The sequence below is a fragment of the Ranitomeya variabilis genome, chromosome 2, assembly GCF_051348905.1.
Source record: "Ranitomeya variabilis isolate aRanVar5 chromosome 2, aRanVar5.hap1, whole genome shotgun sequence".
Lineage (NCBI taxonomy): Eukaryota > Metazoa > Chordata > Amphibia > Anura > Dendrobatidae > Ranitomeya > Ranitomeya variabilis.
The window spans coordinates 467,694,289-467,712,331 of NC_135233.1; the positions used below are offsets into that span (position 1 = coordinate 467,694,289).

The 18,043-nt window shown below is 41.4% G+C and overlaps 1 protein-coding gene across 17 annotated transcripts in view; it reads right to left on the reverse strand.

Annotated features, from left to right (window-relative positions):
• MARK2 (microtubule affinity regulating kinase 2) overlaps positions 1-18,043 on the reverse strand; it is a 164,552-nt gene that overhangs the window by 131,024 nt on the left and 15,485 nt on the right. For 2 of the 17 annotated variants that reach the window (XM_077287634.1, XM_077287624.1), the window contains exon 1: positions 10,539-10,981. The exons of 12 other annotated variants lie outside the window; for them this stretch is intronic. In XM_077287634.1, coding sequence (XP_077143749.1) covers positions 10,539-10,610 — 72 coding nt within the window. In that variant the 5' untranslated portion in view covers positions 10,611-10,981. Of the gene's footprint in view, positions 1-10,538; positions 11,033-18,043 lie in introns of those variants that run through there. 3 more of the 17 variants (XM_077287636.1, XM_077287628.1, XM_077287638.1) reach the window with 2 other exon arrangements.

The following is an 18,043-nucleotide window of genomic DNA, read 5'->3' on the forward strand; positions in this document are numbered from 1 at the left end:
TCTATTGAGCAATCGATGAGGGCCTCTGGACCTCACTCCCCCATCAATTGCAGGCAATTAAACAGTCTGCCAAAACAAAACAAAAAGAAAAAAAAACGAAAACCTTAGTTACCCTTCAAGTGTTAGGAAAGATTCCAATGGGCAGTCAGTTTACGCTTCTGACTACTCTCGCTGCAAAAACCCACGTATTGCGAGCAGAATTTGTAGAGAATTTTTCTTCATCCACAGTAATTCTGATGCATTGCTGCTGCAAATACACAATTATTAAAATCAGCTGCAAATCAAAATTGCATATAGGTAAAGCTGTGAATATTGTAATCTACTGGATGATCTGCAAATGTAATCTTGCTCTTGTGACACTGTTATAAATGCACCCATACATACACACATTTTAGAATTTTGTATAGAGTGTTGCATCTACAAAATCATCTGTTTTAAGTTTAAAAAAAAATAAAAAATTATATATCTTATAACGTCACTTCAGGGTATGATGGGGGGTTGTAATTAATTTAAAAAAATAGCAAAATCCTGGTTTTACAAGCCCAACATTTACAGTCCGATTACAGACAGGTACGTTACATTCATGTGACCTCTGCAGCCAATCACTGTCCTGGGCCTGAGCAATCTTTTCCCATAAATGCTAAAGTTGACCATATACATCAGATGGCCGTCAGCCACACAGAACTCTAGCCGACTGGCCGACATCCATCTCGGTTGATTCTCTTCCATTCTGTGTTCTCTATGAGAGAGGTGCCAACTCACACATCGAAAGAAAGCAATCTGAAATCAGACAGGCACTATCGACATCTCTCCTGGCCATTACTCGGCTGATACCCCCATACACATTAATGAAGGCGGGTTTAGCCACCATTAGTCTAATGTGTATCGGGGAATTAAAAAAATAAATAATAAAATCACAAGTGATTGGCTACAGTAGTCAAGTGGATGCACAAGAAGTCATCGTTTAAGGGAAGCAAACAAAACTAACACACTCGCACCTCTCCAATCTATTCTAAACTCCGCTTCCCGACTAATCCACCTGTCCCCCCGCTATTCCCCGGCATCTTCCCTCTGTCAATCCCTTCACTGGCTCCCCATTACCCAGAGACTCCAGTTCAAAACGCTTACCATGACATACAAAGCCATCCACAACCTGTCTCCTCCATACATCTGTGACCTCGTCTCCCGGTACTTACCTACACGCAACCTCTGATCCTCACAAGATCTCCTTCTCTACTCCCCTCTTATCTTCTCTTCCCACAATCGCATACAAGATTTCTCTCGCACATCACCCCTACTCTGGAACCCTCTATCACAACACATCAGACTCTCGCCTACCATCGAAATCTTCAAAAAGAACCTGAAGACCTACCTCTTCCAACAAGCCTACAACCTGCAGTGACCACCGATCCACCAAACCACTGCACGACCAATTCTACCCTCACCTACTGTATCCTCACCCATCCCTTGTAGATTATGAGCCCTCGCGGGCAGGGTCCTCTCTCCTCCTGTACCAGTCGTGACTTGAATGGTTTAAAATTATTGTACTTTTTTTTTTTTATTATGTTATACCCTTTTTCACATGTAAAGCGCCATGGAATAAATGGCGCTATAACAACAAATAATCTGTTCTGGTCATTTGAACGATCACACAAGTGGAGTGCACAACTAATTAGGGAGAGTTCCCATGTCGCAGTCAAACTGTTTTTTTGTTGCCACTAATCTGTAAGGAACAAGCACAACGCTTGTCTTGCTCCAGCAATCCTGAATACAATACATGAGGCAGGGACCAAGCATGCACACTTCTGCCCCATGCAAGACTTGTCTGCAAAGCCCGACCTCGGTATCACCTGGAGTCCCCAGTGATCCCAGTTATTCTCTATCCATAGGGATAACCTTTGTAACATTGCGGAGCTGGGTCACAGACTAATCCTCTCCCTAAGGCCGCAGCACAGCAACAACCCCGGACATAGCCATAGGTCTATGATGCTAATTTGTGTCCCGCGCAGATAAAAGGGCATTTCCTGTTCCTGGTGGGTGATGTCATTACATGCCGTGTACAGATACAGCCCCTCCCCAGCCTAGGCTGTCTGCTCCACATAGCCTCCCGCTCAGGGGAAACACAAACTTTATCACAGAGTAATAAATGATTAGACACAGTGACAGCAGGCAGAGAAACTGCCGCCTCCACCTCCTCATGCCCTGCTGTTGTGAAGCATCACAGCAGGGAATCTAAAAAAGCAAAATGGTCTCATCTGAAGCACACAATGCCACAGTAAAATACACACAAAAGATAGCCAGAATTTGGGTGCCCAGCAGAAGAGGAAAATCGTGCATTTCAGGGTTTCCGAGAACTTTACAGCTTACTGTGCTTAGGCTGAAACATTGCAGATGGGATACCAGCTTCTCCTTAGAAGACTGATTTGGAGTATATTATGTGACAAAATGGAGGAAATAAAGCTCAAAGTTCATTAGAAAGTTGCAGATCTTATGGAACCATTAAATGTCATTTACAAACCAAAAAAAGAAGAACTAAACACAAGCGCTCCAAAAAGATTTATATCTAAACAATTCTACAAGAAGGTCCTATGCCGAACCTGAGCAGTAATGAGGAGGATTGAGGGCTGCTTTGCTTTGTCACAGGTCTGCATTTGAAGCAGGAAAAGTAATCCGATAAGCATGCAGTACAGCTGAAAGAAAGAAAAAACACACACACCCACATTGGCTAAGCTCTGTGCTCAGCAAGGACCTGTTTCAAGGTAAAAGTCGGAGAAGGCCTTTGCTTTCTTTCAAATTATGTCTGAAGATATAAAACCACCACTGAACCCTTCATAGGGGTTATCTGACCAGCAACAGGAAATGGTATATACGGGAGTAGGAAACAAACATTCTACCCTCTCGCTTCTGTTGTACTCACAGATCTTTTATTATTTTTGCAGAGCAATGACATACACCCTAGCACTACCGCAGACTTCATCATCTCTATGGTAAAGCAAACAAATGCTGCCGAAAACTGCTAGTGGGTCAGGGATTTAATCTCGACGCCCCATAATGGATAAATCTGACATGGAGCGGGTCGGGGTGTGTTGAGAAGTACTAAAGAGTTAAACCTAATGCACAAGTGGCGGATAAATAATATCTGTCTAACTGTCTAAAAGCCACTATAGTCCACTGCTGTTAACTATTTAGTTGCTGCCGTCGATCTGACAGCAGCATTTAAATAGCGCAATTGACGTTGCTCATGCACACCGACTTATCTGCTGCCCACGGGGCATGATATGGTCGGGCAGCTATGGGCTTACTGCAAGACCCAGGTCGCTGACATTTTGTTCCTCTTGTGAAGCTCAGCCATAAACTGAGCCTCATAGGAATTGGTGATTTTTGCTATACACTGCACTACCGTGGTACTGCAGTATAGAATATGAGCCATTAGATGATCGCAGGTTTAAGTCCCCCGAAACTTGAGTTAAAAAACACATAAGGTATCGCTGCACCTGTAAAAGTCTGATCAAAATAAAAATGTAACCCATATAGTAATTGTTGTTTTTTCAAGCAGCATAATAGCCCAAAAAAGAAAACAAGACAAGCTATTAAAAAAAACACTCCAAAATGATAATCAATAACAGGTCCATTCGCCATGCAAAAAACAAGCGCTATGTCTCACTGCTCGACTGAAAGAAAAATATAAATTTTTTTTATATATTAAAATGACAAACTTTTGTTTAAAAAAAAAAAAAAAAAATCTGAATTTTTTCTTCATCACTTACATTAAAAAATTAATAAATAAATCTATGCAAATTTCAAACTGCAGTAATCATTCTGGTATGTTATTTTTAGAGAGCAATGGATGAAAAAAAAATCCCACTTGGAATTTTTTTCCCCAGTTTTTAAGTAGGGTAAATAAATCACTTTATGTATCTATATTCAGGAACTATCTACACAAGACATTACTTCACCACCCCTATACTGTACTTGCACAACGATACTTTCCCATGTCTCAGATTTGCATATGGCAGATCCAACTTGTGTTTTACAAGATGATTCAAGAAATATAAGGCAGACGGTCAGATCTCCAACATGGACCTACAGGTAAATATTTGGACAAAACGTGTCCTTTCCATTCAAAATCAGTGAGGGTAATGAACTTACCGTACATCATTGTTGAATTATTTTATTCTGTACACAAACCAAAATCCGTACAGAATTTTCCTGGAACACGTGAATAAGGTATAAAACACCCAATTTACTTTCACTGAATGTTCGCGGACTATATAATGATTTCGACATTAAACAGGTGCCATAGCATGCGGTCGAGAGTTGGACTAAGGCGATTTTGCAATAGAAGTTTCTGTGCAATCATACAAACAAATGAAAAAGTACCAAAATTTCTTTCACCGTGTCGGCTGGCTGTGAAATGAGCCGAGCCCCTTAGAGTATGACTAATTGGAAGCCTCTTGTGTATTATTTCCACCTGGTTATTAACTACAAGGTTCGCCATCTAATAAGTCGTCACTGCAGAAATATAAGGGTATGGGTATGTTTCCACGGTCAGTAAACGCTGCTTGTTTGACGCTGCAGCGTCAAACAAGCATCGTCCAGATGTTCTTGCATAGTGGAGGGGATTTTATGAAATCCCGTCTCCACTATGCGTGGAAACCCGCACGCGGCGGCCCTGCGACTCCGGACATGCTGCGCGTCTTTTCAGAACACAGCATGTCCGTACACCTTGCGGGGACGCAGCGTCCCCGCAAGGCATATCACAGGGCCCTATGGCGAGGGGTGCGATGATCCCGGATGTGTACTGTACACATCCGGCACCATCGCGTCCCAGAAAGGGGGCGGGGCTTAGCGCCGAGCGGCTTCGCCGCTGCGGCGATCCCGCCGGCGAAACGGACCATGGAGCCATACCCTTAGTGTCCACGTTCAGGTTTGCTTCAGGCTTTGGTCAGGATTTTATGCAGGTAAAATCCTGACCAAAAATGCACCTGATGTCACTGGCAGGTCACCTGCGGTGTTCCTGCGTGTTTTGCTCATTGTAGCAACATGCTGCATTCTGAAAAAACGCACCGCATGTGCGTTTTTGCGGGAAAAGCGCATGCGTTTTTTAATGCACAGTGGAGACGGGATTTCATTAAATCCCCTCCACTATGCTGTAACATCTGGACGCTGCGTTTTTGACGCTGCGGCTCTGCGCTGCGTCAAAAACGCAGCGTTTCCTGAACGTGGACACATACCCTAAGAGTACGCAGTAAATTTATTAACAAAAATTGGGAACCCAAGTGGTTTAAAACACTACATGTCAGTGCACCCCAAATCTGACCATACGCTAGAGATTTCAGTGTTCATTTTCTCAACCTTCTGCAAATCGTTCAGGACAAGGGTCATAATTTAAAAGGAAGGAGTTGCTTATCGATAGGCTTGACAGGGCGCAAATCAGTTTACCAATGTGGCCGATGGATAGGGTCCTGCAAATATTGATTACAGCAAACCTATTTGCACCAACAGGAATAAAAAAATCATGATAGATCAACTGTTCAACAGTTATCTGCACTGAGTCTGGCTCTATCACAGTCATTCTTGACATGGGCACCAACATCAGAAATTGGTCTAAACCAGTCACCATAAATCTATACCGTATGGATCGTTCACGCATCTTTTTATAAATATTTTACTAGTATTACAAAAATATTTATCAAAAAAGTGCCCTGGAAAAATAGGATATGTAAAGTCAAACAATTAGGTAAATATATAAAAAAATTAAAAAAGTCAAAATAACCATGAATATAAACAGGCCGTCGTTAGAAACTAATTATGTTTAGTACACAAACAAACAAAGCAGCATGTTGGCAGAACACAGAGTCCTATGTAACATGGGGAATAAGCACTCTGTGCCGTGATAGGAGGTCTCTGTAACAAGCTATACTTTCCGTGAGAAGAAATGCCTCTAGAGGTGGCCACTTCTATAGTACGGTACGCGATATTACAAGCCCACTACCTTATAAATGGAGGACAAGTATGGGCTCATTCATTTCTCTGTGCACAGTATATGTATCCTTGCAATATAGATTAGTTATGGGATCATGAGCAGAATATCTTAAACAGGTGCTCAGATTTCATAAAGTATTTCCTAATCATACAATGAAAAGTAATTATAAAAAAAACAAAAAACAAAAAAAACCACCACACAACACGTCTCGATTCATCAGTTTGCGCTGGAAAAAGGACATGAAAAAGTTCCAAATTACATTTTTATGACAGACCCTCAAACTTTTTTGGAAAGTGGCAGGGTGTAGAGGGAGGAGGACCTCTTAATGAATTTACTCCAGCAAACTCTGCAATAGACCTCAGTCACGTGTCCATGTTGGGGTTTATCCATTTTTTCACACGTACCCATTATAATCCATGGTGCTATTCATAGATCTGGGGCAGGGAGTTCAGTAGCAAGGATGACAAGGGCCAATACAAGTCTATGGGTTTGTTAGAAACATGTACAGCACACGGATGGCATCTGTTTGCTGCAAATATAGGAGAAGCTTTATCATTTAATTCTTTATCCATCAGTGAAAACCACTGATGACCACATTGATGCCAAAAACGGACACAATATAATTTTTTCATGTACGTGTTTAAAACACAGAAGTGTGAATCAAGCCGTAAAACTGGTTTACAACACACCAGTCCTGGTGAATCAACCTCTAACATCTGACCTGGCCATGTGATAGACATAGAACTTTCCTCAGTGTTAAACCTATTATGAACAGGTTCCCACGTTGCAGTCAAAAACGTGTTTTTACAAATATTATTGCAAAATTGCATCTGGAAAAAATACAACTTCAAAGCAATTTGTGGAGAAACCTAGGCATCTCAGCGCTCGGATAGGCTGTACACTTGTTTTGTACTTTCCATGATCAGGGTCAGATTTTTATCCTTTAGAAATGGATTCTGTAACAAAAGCTGCCACCATGGAAAATTCACCCATCCAGCGAGCTGGATCTTTCCCTCTGCAGTTATGCTTTGGCCTTAAAGGGAATCTGTCACTTGGTTTTTGCTACTTCATCCGAGAACAGCATAATGTGGGGGGTAGAAACTTTAATTCCAGCAATACATGACTTTACTGGGCTGCTTGCTGCAGTTGTGATAAAAATCACAATTTTCTCTGCTGCAGAGAGGGCAGTTATCTGAATGCTGAGCTGTGCATAACCCCTGCCCACAACACTAATTGGCAGCTTTCTTACACTGTGCATAGGCAGAAAACTGCTGTTCAGTGGTTGGTGAAGTGGGTTATGTAGAACTCAAGAATATGGAGGATCTCGATGGAAGCAGATCCTCTATTGTAAATCTGTTGCTAAAACAGGGATTTTATCAAAACTACAGCAAGCAGCCAAGTAAGTGATCGCTGGAATCAGGATCTCTTCATTATGCTTCTCTGAGATGGGATAGCAAAAAACTGGTGACCGATTCCCTTTAATAATTACTTCTATTTGCTCATAGAAACTGGGATATCCGACAACTATTTTGCGCCAAACAACCTCATCCGATTATTAAAACGATTGTCAAATGTTATGCAAAGATTTTATAAAGAAAAGTTATTCAGATTCCTAATCTATGTTTTAATCCATTATCTTCAAAATCTCTGCTTATTGTCAGCAAATGTTGCCTCTGCCTCCAGATGCTATAACACACTGCTGCTGACTGGGGTCAGGCATAGTATTCAGTGCACCTTGTTCCTAGCACTACTGCCTTGTACAGTGGACTCCATAGATAAATATGCAGAAGTCCACTGTAACAAAATCCAACCGTGATCGCGCAACACTAAGCAGGTCGGTGTTAAGCCTCCAAATACACACCGACAGCAAGCAAAGATCTAGAAAATGGTCTGTACAGTAAACAGTGTAGGCAGCTGCACTGGACAAAGATTAATCTTCAATGATATCACAGGATGTATGCCATTTTTTTGTATTGCACCAAGCTCATACATGCTGCCCCACTAAAATCCCCTTTGGGTATGTTCCCACGTTCAGGAAACACTGCGTTTTTGACGCAGCGTTGAGCCGCAGCGTCAAAAACGCAGCGTCCAGATGTTACAGCATAGTGGAGGGGATTTAATGAAATCCTGTCTCCACTATGCAGTAAAAGACGCAGGCGGCGGACCCGCGAAAACGCACATGCGGCGCGTCTTTTAAGAAAGCAGCATGTCCTTACATTGCTGAAACAACGCAAGGACAATGCATGTGACCTCAGGTGCAGATTTGGTCAGGATTTTACCTGCATAAAATCCTGACCAAATCCTGAGGAAATCCTGAACATGGACACATACCCTTTCTGCTAAGGCGCTGGTCACCCAACAGGTGTCCCCCATTATAATCAATGTCGCCCATCAGACAGAGCCAGGGTCTGGCATGCCGAGGGCCCGAAACTTCCATTATCCTTGTATTTCTGTTCTTATAACAGAACAGAAATATGGTAACAACTAGGGTAGATGTGAACAGAAGATTAGGATAAAAGAAAAACAATCCCAGGCAACCAGAATTATCGACACTAACATACTGGACAGCAACGCTCTTTCATGCGACTGACAAAAACGCCATCAACATTTTCATCCCCCCACCAGAGGTGGGACTTTCTCCATTATATCTGGCAATTTTTGACTGTGCATGGCTGAAAGAGCTTTCAAAAGGTAAACCTGCCCAACACTCATCATCCATATGACAGGTGGGTGTAGACCACACGCCCATGGCAAAGCAGTGAACACAAGCACAGTACGGACCTAAAAAATTCAATGGGTGCCATACTAGAACCGCACAGACACAAGCCCAAATCAAATTTTAAGGGACCGTGCATAATGCACAAATCCCTCAAGCATGTTGGTACATTGGTTTCAAACACCTATCCCAAAGTAGGTGACCATCCATATCTGGAGTGCCGTCATTTAATTTCAATCGTGTGCTAGTCATTTGATTTTTTATTGCACATATCTTTTCAATATCACATACTCCGTAAGGCCTCATTCAGACATCCTTTATTTTCACGGAAACAACAAGTACCCCTTATAATCTATGGTGCTATTCACATGTGCGTGTTTTTTCACAGACTGCGTGCTCGTGAAAACGCAAGGAAACTGGTCAGCTTTTTTTCGGCAGCACAGATGACAAGGACCAGTTTAAGTCTATGAATCCATGAAAAACATGGATGCCATCAGTGTGCCATCGGTATTTCACACCGCAAGTATAGGAGAAGCCTTGTAAAGGTATTTTATTTCTTTATCCATCCGTGAAAAACACCGATGGTAAAAAAAAAAAAAAAAAAAAAAAAGACTGATGAAACGGGGCCCATTTTTCCACGTACGTGCTTAAACACAGAAGTGTGAATGAGGCCGTACGTTTATTTTCGGCCATAAACCTTAGTGCTGGCTTATTTTGGAACTTTCCATTGGACGCATTCACCAGGAAATACACCTTCAGCAGACTGCTCTGAAGTGATGTGAACATGGCCTTAGTTTTTAGGAGCACGTTCACATGGCTGTGAATGCAGTGGGTTCATATACTTACCGTAGCAAAACACACATGCGTCAGGGGCATAAGCACAACGTCTCAATGTTTAGCAAAAAGTGATTTGGAATACCTCGGAACCTCTTTAAAATTAATCAATTGTGATGAGACGATATCAAACATTTACATAGCATTTTCTGCTGTGACCCTCTCCCCCCCCCCCCCCCACTGCCCCTTTTTTGCTCACTACATTTTGTAACCCAGGTCCTAAGATCTGAACTCCAGACAAAGCTTTATGAAAATAATACCATCTGACGTCATCATCTGACTGCTTGACTGAAGTGTCCTGTCATGACTGATCCTATTTAATGAGTGCATGAGGCAAAATCAGAAATCCTTCTATTAGTCATCAGACTATTTTTTTGTACATCATCCTTGATTTATTTTTTGGAACCTGATAGAACACATCAGTTTCTAAATGGATGCCAATATTTCGGACTATAGGTAACTTTAATTCCGTTCATACATTGAAGCCGTGAGAACTTACTGACCCAGACACTCCATGTACACCACTTTACAATGTCCCAGATGAAGGCCTACACTTCTAATGTTCCCCTCTGCTAGATACTACAGAACTGACAAATAGTTTAGGTGCAAATCAGCACAACATACTTTTATAGTAAGCAGATCATGCCAGGCACTTATACAGCAGGGGTTTAATAATTAATCCAGCACACAATGGTACAGATTGGTAACCAGATCATACAAGTCTACAAGACACCAGCTATCCAGAGTCAAACACTTCCCTGAGAGATAAGCCCGGCTAACACTCACTTCCATAACACTTTCCATATTTTATTGTGACAGCAGTAAAAGCGGATTTAACATTCATAAGAAATGACATAAGCAAAGAATGCTCATTTCTACGGCTACTGGCTTTGGACAGGTTAGAAAGGCAACAAAGTGACAATCCCGGCCACACACAGCACACTTCCTAAAAATAAAAGGTTACAAGAAAACAGCTCTATTAAAGCATAAATGGTTACAAACCTCGAGAGCAAGCAGCGGGCTTGTACAGGAGTCGGGATGGTCACGACGCTTTGCTGCTATATCCTCTAACATGTTGGCTCTTTTAATGAATCCCTCTCATGAAGATAAAAAAGGCTGTAGCCAGATTGTCGGATTTTTTTTTTTCTCTTTAATCCGTCAGTCCAGACTTTGAGGCAGGGGGGGAGGTACACCTACTTGCTCTTGCTCGCTCACGTTCTCTTCTTTACTAAACTAGAAAGCAGGAAGTTACCACCCTGAAGTATCACGCAACAAGGGAGGAGAACCTGACCTGTCCCCTCCTTAGTAGGGCAGGTAGAGCTGGTGAGATAGACGCTGACATCATGGCATTGGATGCTAGTGCTCAGCAGCTGAGAGGATGTAGTTCTCATGAACCTAAACTGCTGGAGTGAGAGAAAGGTAATTCTTCCTTTCCCCAACCCCCTCCACCAAGCCAGTGCTGCTCCTCCTCTTCCTATAGAAGACACTGAAGCTTTGCCTTTTTCTGACTGTTGCTTCTTCTTGTGCAACAGAGCAAAGATTAAACTGGGAGGGAAAAAGGAATAGGCTTTCTTCATCCATGTTCCCACAAGGCATGATGCACTTGACAGCGGCAAGCTTTATAAATGAAGGTCAAAATAAGAGAAAAATCGCTGAGGTTTCTTGTAATCTCAAAAATTAAACACAATAGACGGACCCCGAGACCACAGCGAAAGATAGCACAAGTGCACAAAAAGTCCCAGATCCATTAGAAGCTGTTGAAAGCCATAATACGGATTCCCGCTTTAGAAATAGTTAGAAAATGTCACTAGGTCAATAGGACAAAAACATTTGGGTAACCCAAGCACTTTATTCCAACAGTCACTGTCAATGCAGGCTTTCAGGACAATGCCCACTGTTCTGCACGGCCTGCAGACCACTAGTAAGAAGCACATACACAGCCATCCTATGTTATTTGCTCCCTCCCTCCTCTTGTTGTAAAAGAATGCTAGAATGAAAGTTCCCTGCCCCCCAAACAGAGCCCAACATTGCAGGAGAAACCAGTAATACCACTGTTTGATAAGTGCAATCCCACAAAGGAGAGCCCCGGGATTTATACAGCAATGTTCGACAATTTTGGACTTTTAATACAAATAAACTATTTTCTTAATACACAAGATGGACAATTCTAAAAAGCACAAAAGCAGCTGTGTACTACAGACGACAGCCAATCACTGTGCCCCCCATTCTCTCATAGGGAAGAACTACCCCACTAATCAGTAGATGGAACATGTCCCAAATCAGTTTTGCTACAGGACCACGTATAAATCTTAGGTTCCATTCTGATGCCAGTTTTTCACCTATTTACTATACTTTGCTTATTATAGCGCCATTATATTCCATATCGCTTTACAGACATCAGCATCACTGTCCCCATTGGGGCTCACAATCTAAATTCCCTATCACTAGGTCTTTGGAATGTGGGGGAAAAAAAACAGGGAATTCGGAGGAAACCCATGCAAACACGGGGATAACATACAAGCTCCTTGCAGGCCTTGTCCTTGGTCAGATTTGAACCCAGAAGCCCAGAACTGCAAAGCCACAGTGCTAACCACTGAGCCACCGTACAGTGTTAACCACTGAGCCACCATGCTGCTCGGGATAGTAGTTCTGATTTTAATGTAAATTGGCAATGTAAGTCTATGGGTCCTTGGGAAAAAAAAAAGACAACACTTCAATGCAAGAGTGAAGTCACATTTTTACAAACTGCTAAAACAGCAGAAGTTAGAGAAGAATCTTTTTTTTCCCCCATGTACGAGAAAAACTGATGATACTCGGACTAAACTCTGATAGAATTTTGAAACTGACCAAAATCACTGATGAAACTTGGTCCATTTTTCTCTTATGTGAAAAAAATGACACGTAAATGAGGCCTAAGAGGAAAGCGGCTTTAGGTTAGGTTCCCAGGAGGAGTTTTTGAGACTGCTTATATTTGTGCAACTCCAGCAAAGCGGATGGGATTGATAGAAATCTTCTACCCACTGTGCATTTTATTAACTGACCGGCGTTGCGTGTTTGAAATCCCAAACATGTCAATTTCCCCATAATCATTAGATGTGGAAAATTATATGCATGTAATCTGTACATGACCGTATCAATAACGCTTTGTCAATGCCAAATACCAGGCAGTATCAAAAGCAAAGCAGCTTTATTTAAATCATTACATTGCCAAAGACAAAAAACGCGATAAAAAAAAATTGCATGGAAAACAAAAAAAAAACAATGAAAAAACGCAACGCAGTGCATTTTACAGTCCCAGAAGTGAATGGGATTTCAAAAATATTATGCACGTGGTTTTTTTTTTTATCTGACATTTTTTGAGCTTGACATTTTTTTTGTTTTGTTTTTATAATATGCAGCATGTCAATCCTTCCAGAGCTTTTTAATGTTTTTCACCCATTTTTTATAAACGGAGAAAAAAAAGGCGCTAATAAAAAGCGCTGCAAAAATGCACATAAAAACCGAGGCAAAAATGCTGATTTTTGGAGAAGGAAATAAAACGCTGCAAAGACACAAAGTGCAGATGTACCCTTCCGGTACCACACTGGGTACATTCACACAGTTTTTTGAACATGGTTTTGCTGCTTATTCTTTGTTGATATCTGCACGAGAACTCCCATTGGTTTAACTCGGAACTCAGTGTTCACGGTCATACATGCAGGGATTTTTCTACAACTCATTTGGAAACTACTAGTGATGAGCGAACGTGCTTCAATAAGGTGTTATCTGAGCATGCTCATGTACTAGCCGAGTGACTTCGGCATGCTCGAACAGCCGCAAGATATCCAGGCGTGGGGACAAGTGACAAGTCAATTGAATAAAGCAAAGCCACATGAGCACAGCAGCAGTTCAAGCTGCAAATCCCTGGCAGAAACCCAAGGGTGAACCTCAGATTCCACTGCAACTACACGCAATGTGAATACACGCTTCATTTTACCGCTCCTTCGGTTATTTTTACTCTTAACAGTACGGTTCAACACCATTTGTTGTGTGAAAGAAGTTTATGATGGTTGACCGTCTACAGCAAGATCTGTTATACATGCACATTTTGCAGCCGCTGTATGGTGAAATTTGATGCACAAAATTCTACGCTGTCAGCAGGTAGCCTGAGTGTTTCCTGTGGCTCAAACACCATTTGTTGTGCCTTAAAGGGAACCGGTCACCCCCAAAAATCGTATATGAGCTAAGGCCACCGGCATCAGGGGCTTATCTAGAGCATTCTGTAATGCTGTAGATAAGCCCAAGATGTATCCTGAAAGAGGAGAAAAAGAGGTTAGATTATACTCACCAGGGGTGGTCTGGTCTGATGGGCGTCGCGGTCCGGGGCCTCCCATCTTCTTACGATGACGTCCTCTTCTTGTCTTCACGCTGCGGCTGTGGTGCAGGCATAGTTTCTGTCCTGTTGAGGGCAGAGCAAAGTACTGCAGTGCGCAGATGCAGGGAAAGGTCAGAGGCCCGGCGCCTGCGCACTGCAGTACTTTGCTCTGCCGTCAACAGGGCAGACAAAGCACGCCTGCGCCGGAGCTGCAGCATGAAGACTAGAAGAGGACGTCATGGAATGAAGATGGGAAACTCCGGACCAGACCGCGACACCCATCGGACCCGGACTGCAGAAGACCGCCCATGGGTGAGTATAATATACGGTAACCTCTTTTTCTCATCTTTTAGGTAACATCGGGGGCTTATCTACAGCATTACAGAATGCTGTAGATAAGCCCCTGATGACGGTGGGCTTAGCTCACCATCGATTTTGGGGGTGACAGGTTCCCTTTAACATCTGCAGCATACCTTTTTAATGTTTTACGGTAATATTTTTTCAAGTGTGTTAATGACATTTGGAAAAATGCTATTTACACGTCTGCGGCTTTATGGGAATGTGCACCAAAAATCCTCAAAAAATATCCTACATTTGAACAAGACCTATTGTGACAATCCACTATTTCTAAATACCAAATTAGAGGTATATTCACACGCAAATACATGTTTAATCAGCTGAGAGAAGACATTGAGCTCAATGTCACCTTTTAACTCCAAACTATAATGTATTCAAAGCGATGCAGATCAACAACAGTAGCCAGAAGGAAGTATTTGACGCTATTCTACACTGGGACAAGAAATACATATATTATGGGGGAGAAAAGGCACCGTCGCACCAATAAAAAATACACAACTTTGGCAACAGTGAACACAAAACACTCAGGAAAAATGTAATAAATAATTAAATGCACACTGCAGAGGTCACCATGTCACACCAGTTACAGTGGGCAACAAGGTCAGAACAGAAAATACAGACACGACAGCCGTGAAAACTACAGGATACAAAACAGATATCCATTCATTAACCCCTTCGAGACCAATTTTACATTTTTGTGATTGGGCTTTTTCCCTCCCCTTCTTCCAGGAGCTATAACTTTTCTTATTTTTCCACATAACCATAAGGAGATTTCTGTGCGCTTGCAAGACTTTGCATGCAACAGCTGACGTCGCAGGAACGGAGAAGGGATTATAAGAAGGCACAAAATATGAAAATGTGTGTGGAGGTAGATCTATCGGCTGATGTCGAGCCCATAGCTTGGAACAAGTAATTCACGTAGCAAGATAAAAGAAGATTTCTCTGCAACAACGCAGCGGATGAAAGATATAAAAGGTATCACTTTGTTCATTATTCTATGACCTGAATGGTTTAGCTGGGTTAAATCTGATGACAAATTCACTTAAAAAAAAAACAAAAACAAAAAAAACAGACCCAATCATCCTGTTTGAACATTTTATGAGGGACATTATAGCCAGACTCAACAAAAATTTTTATCTGCTAATAATGAAGAACACAATAATAATTAAAAAAAAAGATAAAACATGTTCTAAATATGTACAATGGCACATCAAAGTTCCCTGTATGTGTTACATTTTTTCAATACAGATTCCACAACAAAAATTTGCAACAAACCGTACAATACGAGTGCCCCACACGTAACGTAATAGGTCATATCTATGGAAGAAAAGTCAAAGAACCATTTCTTGATCGTTTTGGGGTGATGCATGCTGGCGATTTTCCTGGTCCCACACGGAGCATGTCAAAGTTTCGTTCTCCTCACTAGTAATACTATTTTAGCCCTAACCTTGTAAGAATGTACAGCTCGCCATAGTTCTAACACATTTAAACAAAAATATAGAAGTCATTTATTTCTGTGTCAAATATTCTATTGTGATGAGTCTTTAAAATATAACTTCTAGTAGCCAAGAAATAGTGGGAAACAGAAATCCCTCAGCTAACAAATTTTTTTTTGTTAAAATAGGTTATGAACAGCCGAGTATAGCATGTACTGTACATTTCCTTGTTATACCACAGATACATAAAATGTGAATGTTGGGCCCCCGGAAATGATAATTTGTACATAGAGTTTGGCAGGGCAGAGATGAATGTCTAAAGATAAACAGGTTCTACCGCATGTTAAAGAGGGAAGTGGCACACTTCCTAACCTCATACTAGCGTCACATCAGGGTGTATCCTCGCTCACGACGTTCATCTGAGAGGCAGAACATTTTGACAAGAGTTATATCTCAAGCAACCTTCAATATCAGTCAGATCTTCCATTAATCTACCACTTATAGAGCCTGAAAGGTGACTAGAAGTAGGATACGATCAAATGCCAAACAATACCTAAAAAATCTATGGTTAGCCATGTCTAGTCAAATGCATATAAAAATTGAAAAGAAACTACTATACCGGTCACAAAAAAAAATCTGTAACCTTTAGGACGGACAAGAATTTGGTTGTATATACGAGGGCATCAGTGCTTTTCTGTAATCTACTCATGGAGGATGTACATCTATACCATACTATATATACTTATACTATGGACTACTGTAACGCTCTATTAATTGGCCTCCCCCTGACTCGACTTTCCCCTCTCCAGTCCATCCTTAATGCAGCAGCCAGGGTCATCCATCTAGCTAATCGTTACTCGGACGCGTCCGCTCTTCGCCAGTCATTACACTGGCCACCCATTCATTACAGGATACAATTCAAAGTACCTGTTCTCACCCACAAAGCTCTCCACAGTGCAGCACCCCCTTACATCTCCTCCCTCATATCGGTCTAACCGACCGCTGCACTCTGCAAACGTCTTTCGACTAACCTCTGCACTAATCTGTACCTCCCACTCCCGACTCCAAGACTTCTCCCGTGCTGCACCAATCCTCTGGAATGCTCTACCCCAAGATATTAGGACCAACCACAACTTGCATAGTTGTAGGCGCTCCCTCAAAACACATTTGTTCAGAGCAGCCTACCACTATAGCCTATAAGTTGTAAAGCGCTGCGGAATATGTTGGCGCTATATAAATAAAATTATTATTATTATTATTATTATTACCACGTTCACTAATCAAAGTCATTTTATGTTTGTGTGTGTAGCCCATTCACTATCTCCATCTATCCCCCACCCCCTGAAGATGGCTGGACCATCATTGTAAATTCATCATTGTAAATACACACCTGTACCTTGTACCTCCCCCACCTCATTGTAGATTGTAAGCTCTCACGAGCAGGGTCGTCTTATTTTGCTTTAATTATTGTATTGTTAACGTTGTTACTTATGACTGTTGTGTTTGAAACTGTTAAACTGTAAAGTGCTGCAGAATATGTAGGCGCTATATAAACAAAGATTATTATTGTTATTATTATTATACCACTTCTCTTTAATGTGCACTGTTGCCTTTTTCACTCCAACTGTCCTTGAGGTTTTGTATCGATGGCCACGTTGTTCATATTTTCAACACTAGGCATTCGTTTTCATTCTTTCGGTATACTCCTATGCAGATCTACTGTATATGTCTCCATGGTAATAGACAACAAAAACTCGGCAAAGTCTTATCCTGCAGACATAATCCCCTTTTTATGCCATGCCAAAGGGTGAAATCACTGTGAAGGCCACAATAATTTTTATAGCTGGGGATATCACCTTGGGAAAATACACTCATAACAAAGAGCTTTCCATTAGGGAGGAAAATGAGTAAAACTCAAGGACATTTTACATTTGTGGTTTGTTTAAATAATTTATAGAAAAAAAAAATAATTATTCTTTTTGTTTATATTTTTTTTATTGTTCACACTTCTCACCAAATAACCTTTTAAGTGAACGCTCCAGGTTTTTTCTTTCATGCACATACCCAATATGTGTACATTAAATTTTGTTAATTGATTTTAAAATGTATGTTATTAGAAACAACTTTGATTTTCAAGTTAGTTTTTTTTTATTGTAGTGAGGTTTTTTTTTTTCAAATGACATTATATGCACACACAATTTTTTTTCGGCCTTCTCCAAGAGATCACAAAAAGACATGGTAAACATGTTTTTCCACTGTAACTTAGGTATTCATAGCAGCCCCAGTTGCAGGGGAAAGGGAAAACAGCCCCATGCTTTGCCACATGTCACTGGCAGAGCTTATTTGGGTCTGCTGGGACC